The sequence below is a fragment of the Pelmatolapia mariae genome, linkage group LG7, assembly GCF_036321145.2.
Source record: "Pelmatolapia mariae isolate MD_Pm_ZW linkage group LG7, Pm_UMD_F_2, whole genome shotgun sequence".
Taxonomy (NCBI): domain Eukaryota; kingdom Metazoa; phylum Chordata; class Actinopteri; order Cichliformes; family Cichlidae; genus Pelmatolapia; species Pelmatolapia mariae.
This window is the reverse complement of record NC_086233.1, coordinates 38,594,283-38,609,630: the sequence shown is the minus strand read 5'-3', so window position 1 is coordinate 38,609,630 and position 15,348 is coordinate 38,594,283. Positions and strand designations below refer to the sequence as shown.

Here is a 15,348-nt window from a genome sequence, read left to right as displayed (position 1 = left end):
GCATTTGTCACAAATATCATGCCGTGTGTGTTATTCAGTAATGGCTTCTGCTTTTAAAATGCAGTGTAGTTTGTTTTTAGTTATTTTTCCCAAAGAAGCACAAGGTGCTCCACATGAGTGGAGGAGAGCAGAGGCCTTACATGTGGACATCAGACTCCACTCATCCCACTCAGCCTGTGCAGAATACAGCCAGGAAATGTATCACACTAGACCTCATTAAACAGCACTGTGCTGTCTACTCGTGTATTAGAAGTGATGTTGATATATTTTATTCTTTACTTTTAGTGTCTTTGAGGTCAGTTTCACACAAAACCTGCTGGCTGTTTCTGGCTCTCACTCACTCACTCCCATCTTTTTTCATGGACTGACTCCGGGATGTGATTTCTGTGACTACAGGCTTATCGCAATCTTTTGATTTATCTCTAGCTTAATTTCTTAAGGTAGTCTAGGTGCTGAGTGGGAGTAGATATTGTAGTAGAATTTATGGACAAAGTCTTATAAGTGGTACATTTCAGTGCAATCAGCTACAACTATGGTAGTAGTATGGTGGTGGTAGTTATGGTACTAAGGCTTTGGAAGAAGATGCTAGCTGGATGGATCTTTCCTGACTGACCCTTTGCACAGCCAACGAAGCTGCTCACTTCACTTGAATGTAAAGGCGCAACTGTGTCACTGTATTTCAGTATAGAAAGCCATTTCAGAGATTCTGACACTTCATGTGTAATTTAATTTTGTTTGGGTTTCTTCATTTGAAGATTCATTTGAGCTAAATGTTGTCATTAACACTTCACTCTAAGCAGCTCTGTGCTTCTGTAACTTGAGCCTGGAGTCTAATTACACTCATAACTGATAACAGTGATTATGACTCGTACTACTTCCTCCAGGAGCACTACTGGAGATGTGCATTGTTTTGACACTAGATGGTAGTCATTCCTCACATTTGGGTGGACTAACTGCTCTTTACTGTTGTGCAGGTGAAGAGGCTTGAATAGCGTGCTTCAGGAAATCTGCCTTACTGAACTACAAATCCCAAGCTTTAGCCTGGATAATGTAGAACATTGTAAAAGTTGTAGTTTCCATAATACTGTTTAATTTGAACCAAATCATTAGTAATATCCTTCAACTTTGACTCTGCTGGTCTTGATAGGGCCTTAAATGTCTTATTAAATGAGAGAGTATTTGTATATTTTTAACCAGTGGAATTATAGTAACTATATTTTAATATCTGGCTGAATGGCCCAGTAAGTGTTATGTGTGTTACTTGTTTGAGTGAAACATGGTAAGAAAATATAAGACTCCATCAAAAGGTTAAAGATGAAATGATCCAACCAATATGAATAAATGCTGTCATCCTAAATGTTAAATACAGCTGTAATTGTGGTTTTACATGTTTCTCCGTAAGGACTATCTCTGTTTACTAGAAGAATAAGATGTCTCGCCGCAGAAAATCTATAAGGACACAGTTTATCGACCCCGTCTGTCAGGCTGCTTCTGATTCTTGCTTGTGTTTGTCTTTGTAGGTCCAACCAGAAACTGACTTCACCTCCTCCTGGTTTCCCCTCCTTCATTTCATTGTTTGTACAAGTTGACTGTGTGAACTTCATTGTACCCGGTGTGTGTGTGTGTGTGTGTGTGCATATGGATGTGCCTCTGTCTATGTGAGCGTGTGTCTGTCTCGTTCCCTCCCAGCCCACCATGTCCCTGTATTCCTCAAAACTCCAGTTGAGCGTATCATCACTGTGTCTTCTCCTCCTCCCCTGTGTGCTTCTGCTTCTTACTGACTCCTCCACCACAAGACCAAATGGGGACTACCTCTTCTCAACACCCACAGTTAATTGCTCCACTGGATGTAAGTATGTGGTAGGAGTCGCTCTTAAAGGTTCTCTGTGTAAGCATGTGAAGCTTTTTTAAAATTTGTTTTCATGGGCAGTGTGTGAACAGCTTGTGACATAACTAAAAAAAAGAAAAAGGTGAGACCCGGTGTGGACACCGAACATTATTAACACAATAACTTGAAGATTAGGCAGCGTAGGATTTTCATTTTGATACCATTGGTGAATCTACTAACACTGGCAGCCACAAGTATCCTTCAATGTCGTGACACTTATGGTCACAATATTGGCATGAATGTAGTCTATATGTCATTTGTCGTGGGTGCCAGGTTGATAAAGTGTACAAAATAAGCATTGTATGTGTGGTTAGTAAGATTCACTGGACTCACATCTGTGCTTGTCCTGCTAGACCTCAGTGCAGCGTTTGATACTGTTGACTGTAATATTTTATTACAGCGATTAGAGCATGCAGTAAGTATTACAGGTACTGTGCTGCAGTGGTTTGAATCATATCTAATAGACTCCAACTTTATCTCTTCACAAAGGCAGATAACACACACCAGTTAAACCGCAGGAATGTCTTAAAGGCATAATAATCTCTAATTTCCTGCTTATAAATTCAGATAAAACTGAGTTTGTTGTACTTTGGATTAAAAGTCATAGAAATACGGGCTCCAACTACCCTTTTCTCAGAGTGACTCTGAAAAACTAGTTCATGCATTTATTACTTCTAGGCTGGACTACTGTAATTCATTATTATCAGGATGTCCTAAAAACTCCCTGAATAGCCTTAAGTTGATCCAGAATCCTGCAGCAAGAGTACTGACAGGGACTAGACCCTGTATAGAAAGACAGGGTCTCCCTGTTAAATCCAGAATTGAATTCAAAATCTTGCTCCTCACATACTTGAATAATCAGCCTTTATCTTATCTTAATGACCTTATAGTACCATATCAGCCATTAGAGCGCTTTGCTCTCACACTGCAGGCTTACTTGTTGTTCCTAGGGTATTTGAAAGTAGAATGGGAGACAGAGCCTTCAGTTTTCAGGCCCCTCTTCTGTGGAACCAGCTTCAAGTTTGATTTTGGAGACAGACACTATCTCTGCTTTTAAGATTAAAACTTTGCTTTTTTTTAACTCACTATGTGTGAATACACCTCTGCATTCAGTTATTTGTTATTATAAATCTCTGGTTCTCTTCCACAGTGTGTGTTGTCCTGTCTTCCTTCTCTCACCCCAGCCTATCACAGCAGATAGCCGCCCCTCCCTGAACCTGGTTCTGCTGGAGGTTTCTTCCTGTTAAAATGGAGTTTTTCCTTCCTACTGTTGCCAAAGCACTTGTGCATAGGCAGTTACATGATTGTTGGAGTTTTTATACTTTCTTTGCTTTATTGTAGGGTCTCTAACTTACAACTGTTGTTGTGATTTGGCATTATGTAAATAAAATAGAATTGAATTTGAATTAAATTGAACAAAATAAGCACTTCATGTAGCTCTAGGCATGATTCATCAAGTAATCTTTCTTGGGAATGTTAAAGAAACCATAAGAGGTGTGATCAAGTCCACAAAAAACAAAGACTGCTTGATTTTAATTTGGCCGATCTCTCATTCAAAGTCAGATGGCTGGCAGCACGTTATTTTAAAGTCCGACTGTGAGAAAATGCCAACTTGTGTTTTAAAGTGACCTGTATTTTGTGTGGATGATTATTACTGATGAGGATAGCTGGGGTATCAATAGCCTTAAAAAGAAATAATATTATTTCAACAAAATTTACTATTAAGATATTTATTATTGGGGAAATGCTGAAGACCATTTTATCAGTGATTGCAGCTTACAGTATTACATGGTTCAGTAGTGGCATAGAATAATGAAATGAAGGCACAAAAGTAACCTAGAGGGTATTTTGCCTGGAAATTTTAAGTAAAGCACAACTGCTTTGAGCATTTAGTTTTACCAATAACAGAAATAGTTGAACTTTGTAACTCGTCAGTATTTTCTATACAGGATGATTGTGGGTTGAGCTTTTTAGCCAGATACACCATATAACAATAATTTCCATGAACCGTTAGAGTGTAACAGTTCAAGTGCCAGCGTTGCTTTGTTGAGTCATTTGTTTACTGTTGGGTTGGACATCCCCGTCTGAAAGCATCGCCTCCTGGTATGCCTTCATAACCTAGCTGTACTCTTTGGCTTTTGCCAAGTAATGAAGCGACTCAGGCAGTGAGTGTGCTACACTTCCACTCTAATCTCCTTTTAGTAGGATGCCTGACTCCAAGGAGCTAATGTAGATATAATAGCCCACAGGTTTAACTACTTTGGGCCGTTAATGAAAGCTACTTTAAGCTGCTTCCTTGTCAAAGTGATCAGCTGTACATGTTTGCTTTGGATGAGTTCCATGCCGGATGCCTTCCTGCTGCGTTCCCACCAGTGACCTTTCATTTGCCAAGCTAATGTTTAATCTGCTTCACTATTGAGCCACCTTACTTCTGGCTTCACTAAAGGCATGAAAATTTATGTGTTTTTTTTTTTAATTTTGTCTGATTGTTTTTGTCTACAATTTTGACTTAGATGGTGATCATAAACATTTTTTTAAATCAGTTATCAGTGTAATTTCAGAGTTCCCAAACTTGTTTTGGTTGTAAGGGTATCTCGATCTTGAAGATAACACGGCTCTTTGGCTATTTACAGGGTTAAAATTCTTTGAAAGGTACAAACTGATGCTCTGCAAATATACGAGTGAAATATAAATGTATGTTTGGCTTGTAGTGAATGTTTGTTTCACTAGTTTGTGCTAACTAGAATTTGTTGTTCCCAGGTGCTACTGATGCAACAACAAAGACCTCTTTGGATGGTGTGACCACTCCACCGAAGACTTTGGTCTCTGCCTTAAACCCTAATAACACTTCAGATGTCGTCATACAGACCAACTCTAGTACAGGCAAGGATAATAACAGTCTGCAACTAAATGCAAGCACTCAGCCCTTCCTGAACTCATCATCCACCAACCACACCACTGTCAGCCACAGATTGAATGAGTCTGTAACATCGGTGAACAAAAATGAGCAAATTACAGAAGGAGCCCTTTCTTCCACATCTTCAGCATCCATTGAGCAGCCATCGTCACAGGAGCATCTCAAATCAACAGAGGCATTTACCCCCACTAGCTTGCCTGCTCAGCGCCTGCATACTGGATCCATTACCAGCACTAGCAGTATAACAGCACCCACTTCAGAGTCTGTTGAGAATGTGGTCACTACACCTGTGAAATCTGCAACCTCAGCACCAGCACCAGCAACTGCAACAACAACAAGAAGAACAACAGTAGCCCCACACTCGGTGACAATAGCTAACACAAGTGTTGCTGTTACTTCTGTCCATGGTTCAAACATGTCTTCATCGGCTGCCCTGCCACACCCCAGCATTGAGGTGGCACCGATTCAGACATCATCTTTAACCAAATCACCATCTGCTATAACTGTTGCCAGTACTGATGCATTGGCCAATCAAAATAAATCTTTTGCCTCAGCTACGAGGGTCCCTGTGGTAGAAGAGGCGGGGGCTGTTCTGACCAAGCAGCTCGTCGATACGGCATCTTTACTGGCTGTCCTGCTCTTTGGCCTGCTTTTCTTCTTGGTCACAGTGGCAGTGTTTGTCAAACAGGCCTACGACAGCTACAAGAGGAAGGACTACACGCAGGTCGACTATCTGATAAATGGCATGTACTCAGACTCTGGGGTATGAGACAGGAAGAGGATAATTATATTTCATGAAACTTTTTCTTTCTTTGACTCGGAGCAGGAAAAACAAAGCGAACTAAATGACAGACTAACTGAATGGTAAGATGGTGCTGTGAATTTACAGGATGGTCCAGTTAGTTCAGCAAGAAATGGAAAAGGATTATTCTGAGTACAGCTCACTGACGATAAAATGGTGATGCACACTGATCTGTTTTCTAGCAGCTCCTGTTTTTTGTGGGGGGTTATGTCAAAATTCAAACCTTATAGCTTACATTTGGTTCTGCTAGTGGCCCCTGACAGGATTGGAATCGATTAGATGTTGTTGGTCAGTCTGTTGGCTGGCTCAGTTGGGACGTTTCCAAAGCTCAGCAGATGACCTCTTCATCAGTTAATTTACTGCTGGTAAGAAATGTCGAGATTATCTAAAAGTAGAGTTGAAAAAAAATTAAACTAGCAAATAATTTATTGTATTTTTTTTTTTATTTTGTAAACATTTTTTTCCTAAGTGACATCTATATAAGGACCAAATCAGAATGTTATGCCCAATGATTCATTTCCTTGTGATTACCTTGATGCTTATTTTATTTTTGAATAAGTCAATTGACATACATCTCAGTGCCAAATAGGGTGTGTAACTGACAAAGAATAGCTCTGCACTTAAGGCATTTAAAATATGTCACATTGCAAATTCTTTTTAATGTGGTTTAATTGGCCACAGTGATAATTCAGTTATTCAGTGCTTCATGCAGCAGTGCACAAAACAGTTTCTGCTTGACAAGTTTTGAAGCTATTTTAATTCAGGAATGACTGTTTTAGACAGTATTTGTTTACATTTTTGGAATTTGGTGTTGCTGATTTGATAACAACAATAATAATTACTGTTATTATTATTATATTTGCTCTTTACAATTAGATATATAACCTTGATAGTGAAGAAACCTTCATCAGATCTCAGTCACGTTTTGTAACCTTCCCATTCCAGCCCCTGTACACAGTGTTGCACTGTTTACTGCAAAGTAGATTATTTGTTTTGTTATTAATCCTCTACAGAAAAATGGGGTAAAAATGAATCACACATAGATCTAAGTGTATAAAATCACTCTTGCAACATTTGACAGCAATCTAATGTGACGTTGTAGCTAAAATTTGCCATATTGCTGTGGTGGCATTATATTTCTCGGCCCTTCCCATCTTTAAGATATCACATTTTCCACATTTTTAACTACAGCTGGCATTGAATGATGCACACTTGTTGTAATTTCCAACCACAAAGCTAGACTCAGACTCACTGTTGAAACTTTTCTAAAGTCCTCACAGTTATAGGTGTGAGACACCTGGGTCTGTTGTAGTATCAGTCTGTTGTAATCTTGGCCATCATTTCTATAAAAGAGAAAGAAGTAGCTGTTAGCACACTGCAGATTCCTCATTTATTACATCTAGGGACATTTCAAGCACACCTGCTTTTCATCAGACAGCGACACACCAGGCAGTGTCATCTGAAATCAGCTGTGAACAGTCACGTGACCACGGCAAATTGCAAAAGCTTCCAGTCAACAACCTTGTACAGGACAAAGAATTGATAAGTGAATAATTTGCTGAATAAAACCAGCAGATTAGAGAGAGAGATTATTAAATCCCAGCTGTGCGTACTTTGAGTTTGACCTCATGTGAAGTCGATTAAATAGTCTGGATACACTTCTGGCTTGTTTATAGTCTAGTGATGGAAATGGTCAGTAAAGCATCATTTTAGTTTTCATAAAAGATGGCAAAGCTAAAAATCAACTTATGTATAAACCAGGATCTGATCAGCACAGACGGGTGAACTTGAACCAGCCTCTCTCAAACTTAATTCAAGGTAAATGAATATGTGGAAAACTTAACTCTATAGAAGTGTTGATGTTTTCTCAGAAAGACAAAAATTCTGCACAGGTGCTGCTGCCAGCTAATTACACTGCAAGATGTGTTTCCATTGCTCTGGTTAAGTTTCCATCAGATGTGGCCGCGTGTGTTGAAGCCTGATGTTGGTGGATCAGGGCCAGAGTGCACACTGTGGTGTCTGCTTTAGCTAACAGGCCAGAGAGAGACCACAGAGACATTTAAGTCATCAAGCTGAGGATTTTCCACCCACTGTCACTCTGTTAATGTCAGTTCGCTTGTTCTGTTGTGTGAAAATTATATGCAGCACAGGCCGCGCTCACAGAGCCTGTTTGGCTGGCAGCTCTTCCACTTGAAGGTCAGACAGACACACTAACACCGCTTCATCTTAAAACACACAGCTCCTGCTATGTTTACAGCTAGCATTAAAACTACTCTGCCCTCTGAGGAGGATTAAATCTGAGATTTTTGGAAACTAGCCAGGTTGGTTTGAAAAGTTGAGGATTGTGCAGGATTGCAGGCTGTGACAGTTAGAGGGTCGTATCCGTCACTGCTGACTATCAGCAGCACATTCATCATGAATAACAAATTGCAGGTGTTGCTGCCCTTGTATAGCAGCTAAACTCTGCATGTGGTTGTTCTGTCACGTTATAAAGAAATGACATTGGTGTGGTAGGTGTGAACTGAACTCCTTGAATTCACGTGCAGTTATGGTATTAGAATCATTTTGGAGGTTAAACAAAAATTTCTAACATTTCAGATCAAACAGAAGCACAGTTCGATCATAGTCCTGACATGGTCCACACTGCAGATTGGATTGAGGTTTGGTTGAGAAACCTGTCATTGTAGCCTCCTTGGGGAACTGAATGTGTCTAGCTGCATGAAATGACTATGATAAACGCCTATGTTTGACACATCAGTTCATTTTATTAGTTTAAAGGCAAATTCTGCCTTTTTTCCATATGCTACAGTCGTTACAAAACACAACATTGCAGTTTGTGAGAAACGGCCGTTTTGCTCATACATTAGGTTGTCCAAGATGTTCTTAACTTAGCAGGTAACTCCCACTATGGATAAACCTACTAGACTATTGTAGCTGTTGCACGAGTTCAGCTAAAGCAGGGTTGTGGTTGAGTTATCATTTTGTCTCAGTAAAAATGATTTGATTTGACGGATGATGCAGCTCATCGTGGAACTCAGCGATGCATTTAATATCAAGTCTTTTGAAGTGATGTTAGGGTTGAAGCATTACTGTTTGTATTATTAATGTCATATGAGTGTTGCTGTAACGCCAACCCTTAGTCTGATTGTTCATTTTATGTAAGTCACAGATTATAAATCTAGGTCATCTCCAGCACGGCATTTCATATTTTTGATCATCTGTAGGCTATTCAAACATTTTTTTGTTGGATAATTTCAGGTTTTATTATTATTTCATTATTATTTTCATGGCAGTTCCACAAACAACATTCTCTTTTTAAAGAAATCTGTATGAATTCTCCTTCACACTTTCCCTGGGATCATGATGTTTTCCACAGAGGTCAGTGAATAACAACCAGAAAAGTTAAAGGATTTATTTTTTTCAACTATTGGACTGCAAGCCATTAATGGCAGATTTTATGTTAAACAAACCTCACTGTGCTAAATACTCAGATTTTCCAAATGTTAGAGGGTTCCTTTAAAAGTATTCAAAGTTCTTTTCCATGACATTTCATTAGCTTTCATTGCTACAGACGACATTTCAGCAGTGTTCCTTTTAGGGCTGTGCGATATGACCAAAATCTCATATCCCGATATTAAGACATCTATCGTCGATATAACGATATAAATTACAAAAATGTAACATTTCCTGTAAATTCTGTGAATCTCGGGCAGCTCGACTTGCGTGAAGTGTTTCCAGCTGGGCGTCGCGTACCTGGAGTCGAGTGTTTTAGCTGATGCATGAAACTACACATTTTTAGACATAAGTTGTAACGGCCGCCGTTTTCTTTGTGAGTATTTATTACACAGCGTGCTGCGGAGAAAAGCCTGTTCTAACGTTTGAGTCTAAGGTTTATTTTTTAGCACCTGACGGCTCTTTTTTGCTTCTCATCCCTTGATACGCTGCATCTTTCACGTGACTCATTTTATTTTGAAAAGCCTCAACAGGATCTTGAGCTTTATTGTGAAAGGTTTATGTGGAAAATAAACAAGCGGACACGACGTGGTTTTACCGTCGTTGTTGCTAACGAAAACGCATAAAAAACAAGCGCTTGTCCGTCCGTAATGTGGTTATATTAAATATAAGAGAAAGAGAGAACTTTAAGAAATTAATATAGCCGCTACAGTGACCATCAAAATGATGAAAAAATATTGCTGTTAACAGTTTATTTTGCGACACCACGAAACAAACGATAGCGTAAAATGAAACGATAGACGTTTTTATATCGTCATCCGATATATATCGTTATATCGAACAGCCCTAGTTCCTTTGCACATGTCTTCCAGTGAATCACAGGAACAAGGCCATACTTAATTGTTTATTTCTATATTTTTTTAGATTCTCACAGTGAATGTATTCTTTTTAAAGATATTGAGTATATATTGTCTTATTAATGCATTGTGTCTTAGCCTGTTCATGTAACTGCTATGTTTAGTCCAGTCTTCTTCTGGCTTACCTCACTGTGCTCTTTCCCCTGCCTTTGTAAGAAGCAACTTGAATGTTAAGCCATTTATTCAGTCATTTTCATTACATTTCAACATTCCTTCAAACGTGCACATTGCATTCAGCAAAGAGCAAACGTTTTACACTATTTCCCATAAAGAGAGAAAGCAGCAGATGTTTCATAAAGAATGAGATGGTGTAGCTCATGAAAAACATTCCTTCTACAACGATAAGTAAAAGCTGTGTCACATGAGGCTGGTCTCTTTCTATTACAGAAACTTTGGAGATCAGGTGCATTTCCATTTTACCATAGAAGCTACTTATTGTCTTGGTTTTAGACTGATTTCATCCTCCGGTCCTTTGCCAAATGATTCTCAGTGATTTAGCCGTGCGCTACAAACAAAGGTGGTCCTTGAAGTCAGTATCCATTGCCATGCACTGAATTACTTTTGCCTTTTCTTGAGCACATTGTATTTGGTGTATTCTTCCAATAGAGTACACAGCTGATGGAACTTCACCAAATAATCACTGAAGCACATCTTTGTGTGATAAAGCCAAGGGAAACATAAAGCCATGATCAGTTAGTGACTGAATGAGAGGGAACTTGAACTGTTCCACAACAGCAAGGTGACCTTTCTGGGTTCATCTGAAACCTACACAGATTTCAAATGAAAATGTAACGTTTGAGATGTTGTATTTCTGCTGTAAATGCATTCAACCCTACCTGCCGCTGCTCGCATTCTTCTTTGAGCGGAGACCACTCTCTTGTCTTGTGGCAATGCACTGATTGGGTCACAAGACCTCGAGGGGATCAGTATGGCAGGCTGTTATCTTTGTTTTTCTCAAACAGCCTTGTTTTTCTTTTTTATGATAATGTCTTTATCACATTGGTCTCACTTGGTTTTGAATTTATTTCCATATATGTTTTTGTTAATCATAAGAACCGAAGGTACAATAAAAAAAAAAAAAAAAAAAACTGTGAAAGTTTGTGATGTGTAAATCTCAAAGCAGTTCTTAACTGCCTGCTCTGTGATTTCTCCTCATCAAATGATAGCTGATGCTTTTGAGACTGTTTCAGACGATGACAATCCTCTTTTGTTCTCCTCTTCGATTGTCTAGTTAATTCAGAAAGCTTCCAGTACCTAAAATCTTGTTCCTTGCTTAAAGATACTGGAAAAATACACAAATGGCAATACCCCGGCATAGGATGCAGGAAAATCACTTAGCTCAACTGTAGAGTTTGCTGAGAGAAATGGTTTTTTTCCCCCATGAAAGGAGAGTTTGTATAAACGACTATTTCTGCGTGGTTTAAAAAACAGCCTCAGATTTTCTCAAAATTTAATCTTTCCTCATTTTGTTTTCTGTTTTATTAAACAGATTTCTGTTTGGGTTGTCGTTTCTTCCTTTTTTTCTGAGAAATTAGGAAAATAATCACATTATCCAAAGTTTGTTTATTTTTATTTTTTAATTAAATGGCAAAAATGACAACTTGTTAGTTCTAACCATGACCTCTCTAGGCTTCTGTATGTGTTTGGCATACTTTGCTTTGTTTCTTTTTCCTCTCATGGACAAAAAAACCCCCAAAATATCTTTTTGTTATCAGTATCACCCAAATTGCGACTTCATGAAAACATTTTGTAGTGTTTATTTGAGGTGTATTTCCTTTTTTCTGAGGTCTGTTTGAAACAACATGATCTATAGCTGTTAGTAAGAGTGTCTGCAATGAGGACATAAATGTCTTTTATGGCAGTCAGAATGTAGTTCATACTGTATCAGATTGTCTTGGATTGTGTCGTCGTGTCCATTAAGCAAGTGGATTTTCCCCCCCAAGTGAAGATGGTTTACTGATGTCAGTAATTTCATAGTTTTTGCATAGATCCTGGAACCAGTGTGGACTGTGTTAAAGGTAAACTTGTGTTTGTGGTGACTGATGTGCAGGATGTCATGACACCTGCCCTGTGCCAACCTGATGTTCTAATGCACTTTGAACAGAGATTTTTACTTTGCAGAAAATAAATGAAAAAAGAACCGAATTGATCGTGTTGGTGTTTGAGTAAATCAATTGAATGTTTAATTCATCGATGAAGTACAGTTGCAGAGTAGTACCATCATTTTACATGAAAGGAACATTCATTAATCAAAGCAACAGTGCCAGGTTTAACTAGCAGTTCAGTTCGTGTGGTGGGATTTCTCAGCACATCAAGCTGCACCAGCCCAGCCTTGGGGATTCTGATAGATGCACAACAAGACTGACTTGGCTGTTATGCCGTGTATTCATGAAAGGTGAACTATTTGTATTGGTGTGTTGTTCTAACCCACTCTTGTTAATGAGATGGCAAGGATGCATGCTAATGTACATGCGTGTTAAACACTTGATTCTAGCACAGGGTTTGACAGGAAAGGGATGTGCTTTTGTTGTGGAATAACATTTTTCTCCACTCTTACTGTTTTTTTTTTGTTTTTGTTTTTTTTTACTTTTTTGTTCTTTCACTACAAATCAACCGTTTATCACAGAGTGCTGTAATGTTTTCACCTGAGGATTGCATTGATTCTAGTGCATAAAGCCCTCACAGTGAACCCCGTGAATGCATTCATAGACCTTATATGTCTTTGTCGTGTATCTTTTAAATACAATTATTGGAGACAACCGTTGTTTCTGTAATAATTAAGTATAATTTTATACTATACTTAATTATTATATTATCTATATATACCAGCAAGCTATCACTAAAGTTTGATAAACTACTAGTTTAATTGGATATAATTTACAACTCATCTATAGAGTGCCTGCTGTGTGAAGTTGTGGCAGTGGAAAGCACTTTGTATAACTGCTAAGGATAAAATGCACTATATGTGTAAACAATCATTAACACTAATATACAGATGAGTGAAGAAATCTTGAAAAGTTGATTCTGTTCATCTAGACGTAGCGTTTCAGTGGGAGAAGCCCTCTGACAACATAGCCCACGGGATCCCTGGGACACACAAACCCCACCACCACAATAAGGTATCAATTGATGGATGGGTGGTGGAAAAGTTGATATTTTTAAATAAAATTAAATAAAATGTTGTCCCTAGTAACATACGGACAGTTACAAATAAAGTAACAGAAGCACATTCACATCACAACACTCTCCCCTATTTATTTCCACTTTCCTGTTTTGACCCAGCTATTGTATCATAAAGACAGATTAAAATCATATTCAGACCATATTCAGAATTTATATGTGAGCATCACAAACATCATTAATTTATTCAATTTAAAGCTTCGCACACCAAATCCATGTTATTATAAACGCTTTGTCTGTTTTACATTTATTGTCCACTTGATGGCAGAGTAGAGCAAATGAAGCTTCATGAAGCTTCAGCCCGTGAGTGGACCAATTGGATGGAAAGCTTCAGTACTTCACGAAGCTTCATCTCACCATCACTAAGACATACTCACAGAGCAAAAAGTAAGCAAGCAAACAAACAAACAAAGGACCATGCAGATAAAGAAGCTGACTTCACTCTCTGTTATTAAACAACAATCAGGCTTCAACTGAACATCTTCCTTCTTCTTAAGTATGAGACTGGGAATCAGGTAATTACCAACAGCTGAGATCATTGTAATGATAAGCAGCTGTTGCTGTAAGTTAACGTAGTTTCATGCCATACCACAAGGTGGCACTATCTCTAAAGAACATGGGGGCATGAGAGCTAAGAGGTGAGGTTGTGGTTCTTCCGGCTTACCAAGCATGGTTAATAAAAGTATGTCGCAGATCACAAAAGGACTCTTTCTTCATAAATAAGGAGACAAACAAAACATGGTACCAGGAGTAAAACTAAATCTGGGCTGAGGTGCATCGTGGACAACGATAATGGATTCTATCAAGCCACTGGAGAGTTTGAAGCTGACGGGAAACGTCGACAGCAATTGGCATGCTTTCAAGCAGCAATTCCAGCTATATATTGTGCCTGTGGGATTTGAGAGCAAGCCGGATGCTAGAAAGGTAGCGTTACTGCTTACAGTAGCAGGGCCCCAAGCTATTGAAGTGTACAACACATTTGTATACGATGAGCCGGGTGATAAAGACAAGTTTGACGTTGTAATGGGAAAGTTTGATGCCCATTGCTCTCCTAAGAAGAATGACAGCTTCTTAGGAGATTTGACAGCTTTTTGACAGACCTGAAACTCAAAGCGCGGACGTGCAACTTTGCTACGTTACGTGACTCGATGATCCGCGACCAGATTGTTTTTGGCGTGGTGGACAGAAAAGTCAGGGAACGGCTGCTGAGAGAAACCGACCTGACGCTAGAGGGAGCCATACGGAGTTGTCAAGCATGTGAGTTGTCGCGACAGCATGTTAAGACTTTCAGTGAAATGGGTGCCACTGTCATCAGTGACAGCGTTACTGTGGGAGCAGTTTCCAGTCAGAGAGGAAAACGCATACTGCCGCGATCTGACAGCAGGATGTTGGACTGCAAGCGCTGTGGCCTGAAGCACATGCCCAAAAAGTGTCCAGCCTATGGTAAAATATGCTCCGCCTGCCACGGAAAGAACCACTTTGCCAAGCAATGCTTCTCAAAAGGTAGAGAGGACAAGACAAAACGATCAATAAACACGGCTGAAGATGCTGATCTCAGCGACACATTTTTTGTTGGTCTGGTTAACTGTGAAACTGAGCCAGACACCAGGATAAATGCCGTAGTGGAAGACAAATGGACAGTGCCACTGGCAATTAATGGGACGTTTGTCACATTGAAACTAGACACTGGTGCTAAAGCAAATCTGATCAGTTTATCTGACATCAAAGAATTGAAAGAAAAGCCCAAAATCAAAAAAACAAAATCGGCCCTGAAAGACTACAATGGACAGGAGATTGAGAGTTTTGGCACATGCAGACTAAAAGTGACTGTAAAGGATAAAGTGCACCACCTATGCTTCTCTGTCGTTGCTGAAGCACATGAGTCACTGCTTGGTGACAAAGCCTGTGAAGATCTTGGATTGGTGAGACGCGTGTATTGCATCAACACAGATGTGGACTCGCCACCTGACTCTATAGGCGACATAGTTCAGAGCTTTGCAGATGTTTTTAAAGGACTGGGCACCTTACCTTTCACATACAAAATCGCACTGAAGGAAAATGCAAAGCCAGTTGTGCATGCTGCTAGAAGAGTTCCTGTGCCACTGAAAGATAAGTTGAAGAAGGAATTGGACAGAATGACAGCCCTGGGACTGATAAGAAAGGTTGAAGAGCCAACCGACTGGGTCAACTC

The 15,348-nt window shown here is 39.3% G+C and overlaps 1 protein-coding gene across 1 annotated transcript; it reads left to right on the top strand.

Moving 5' to 3' along the window:
• The first annotated feature begins 1,233 nt into the window (after positions 1 to 1,233).
• On the top strand, positions 1,234 to 12,122 carry wu:fa25f02 (uncharacterized protein C11orf24). The gene is made up of 4 exons (XM_063480315.1): positions 1,234 to 1,241; positions 1,521 to 1,574; positions 1,797 to 1,849; positions 4,649 to 12,122. Exons 1-4 carry the CDS (start codon positions 1,234 to 1,236, stop codon positions 5,572 to 5,574), a joined length of 1,041 nt encoding a protein of 346 aa, XP_063336385.1. The 3' UTR covers positions 5,575 to 12,122.
• Positions 12,123 to 15,348: the final 3,226 nt, after the last annotated feature.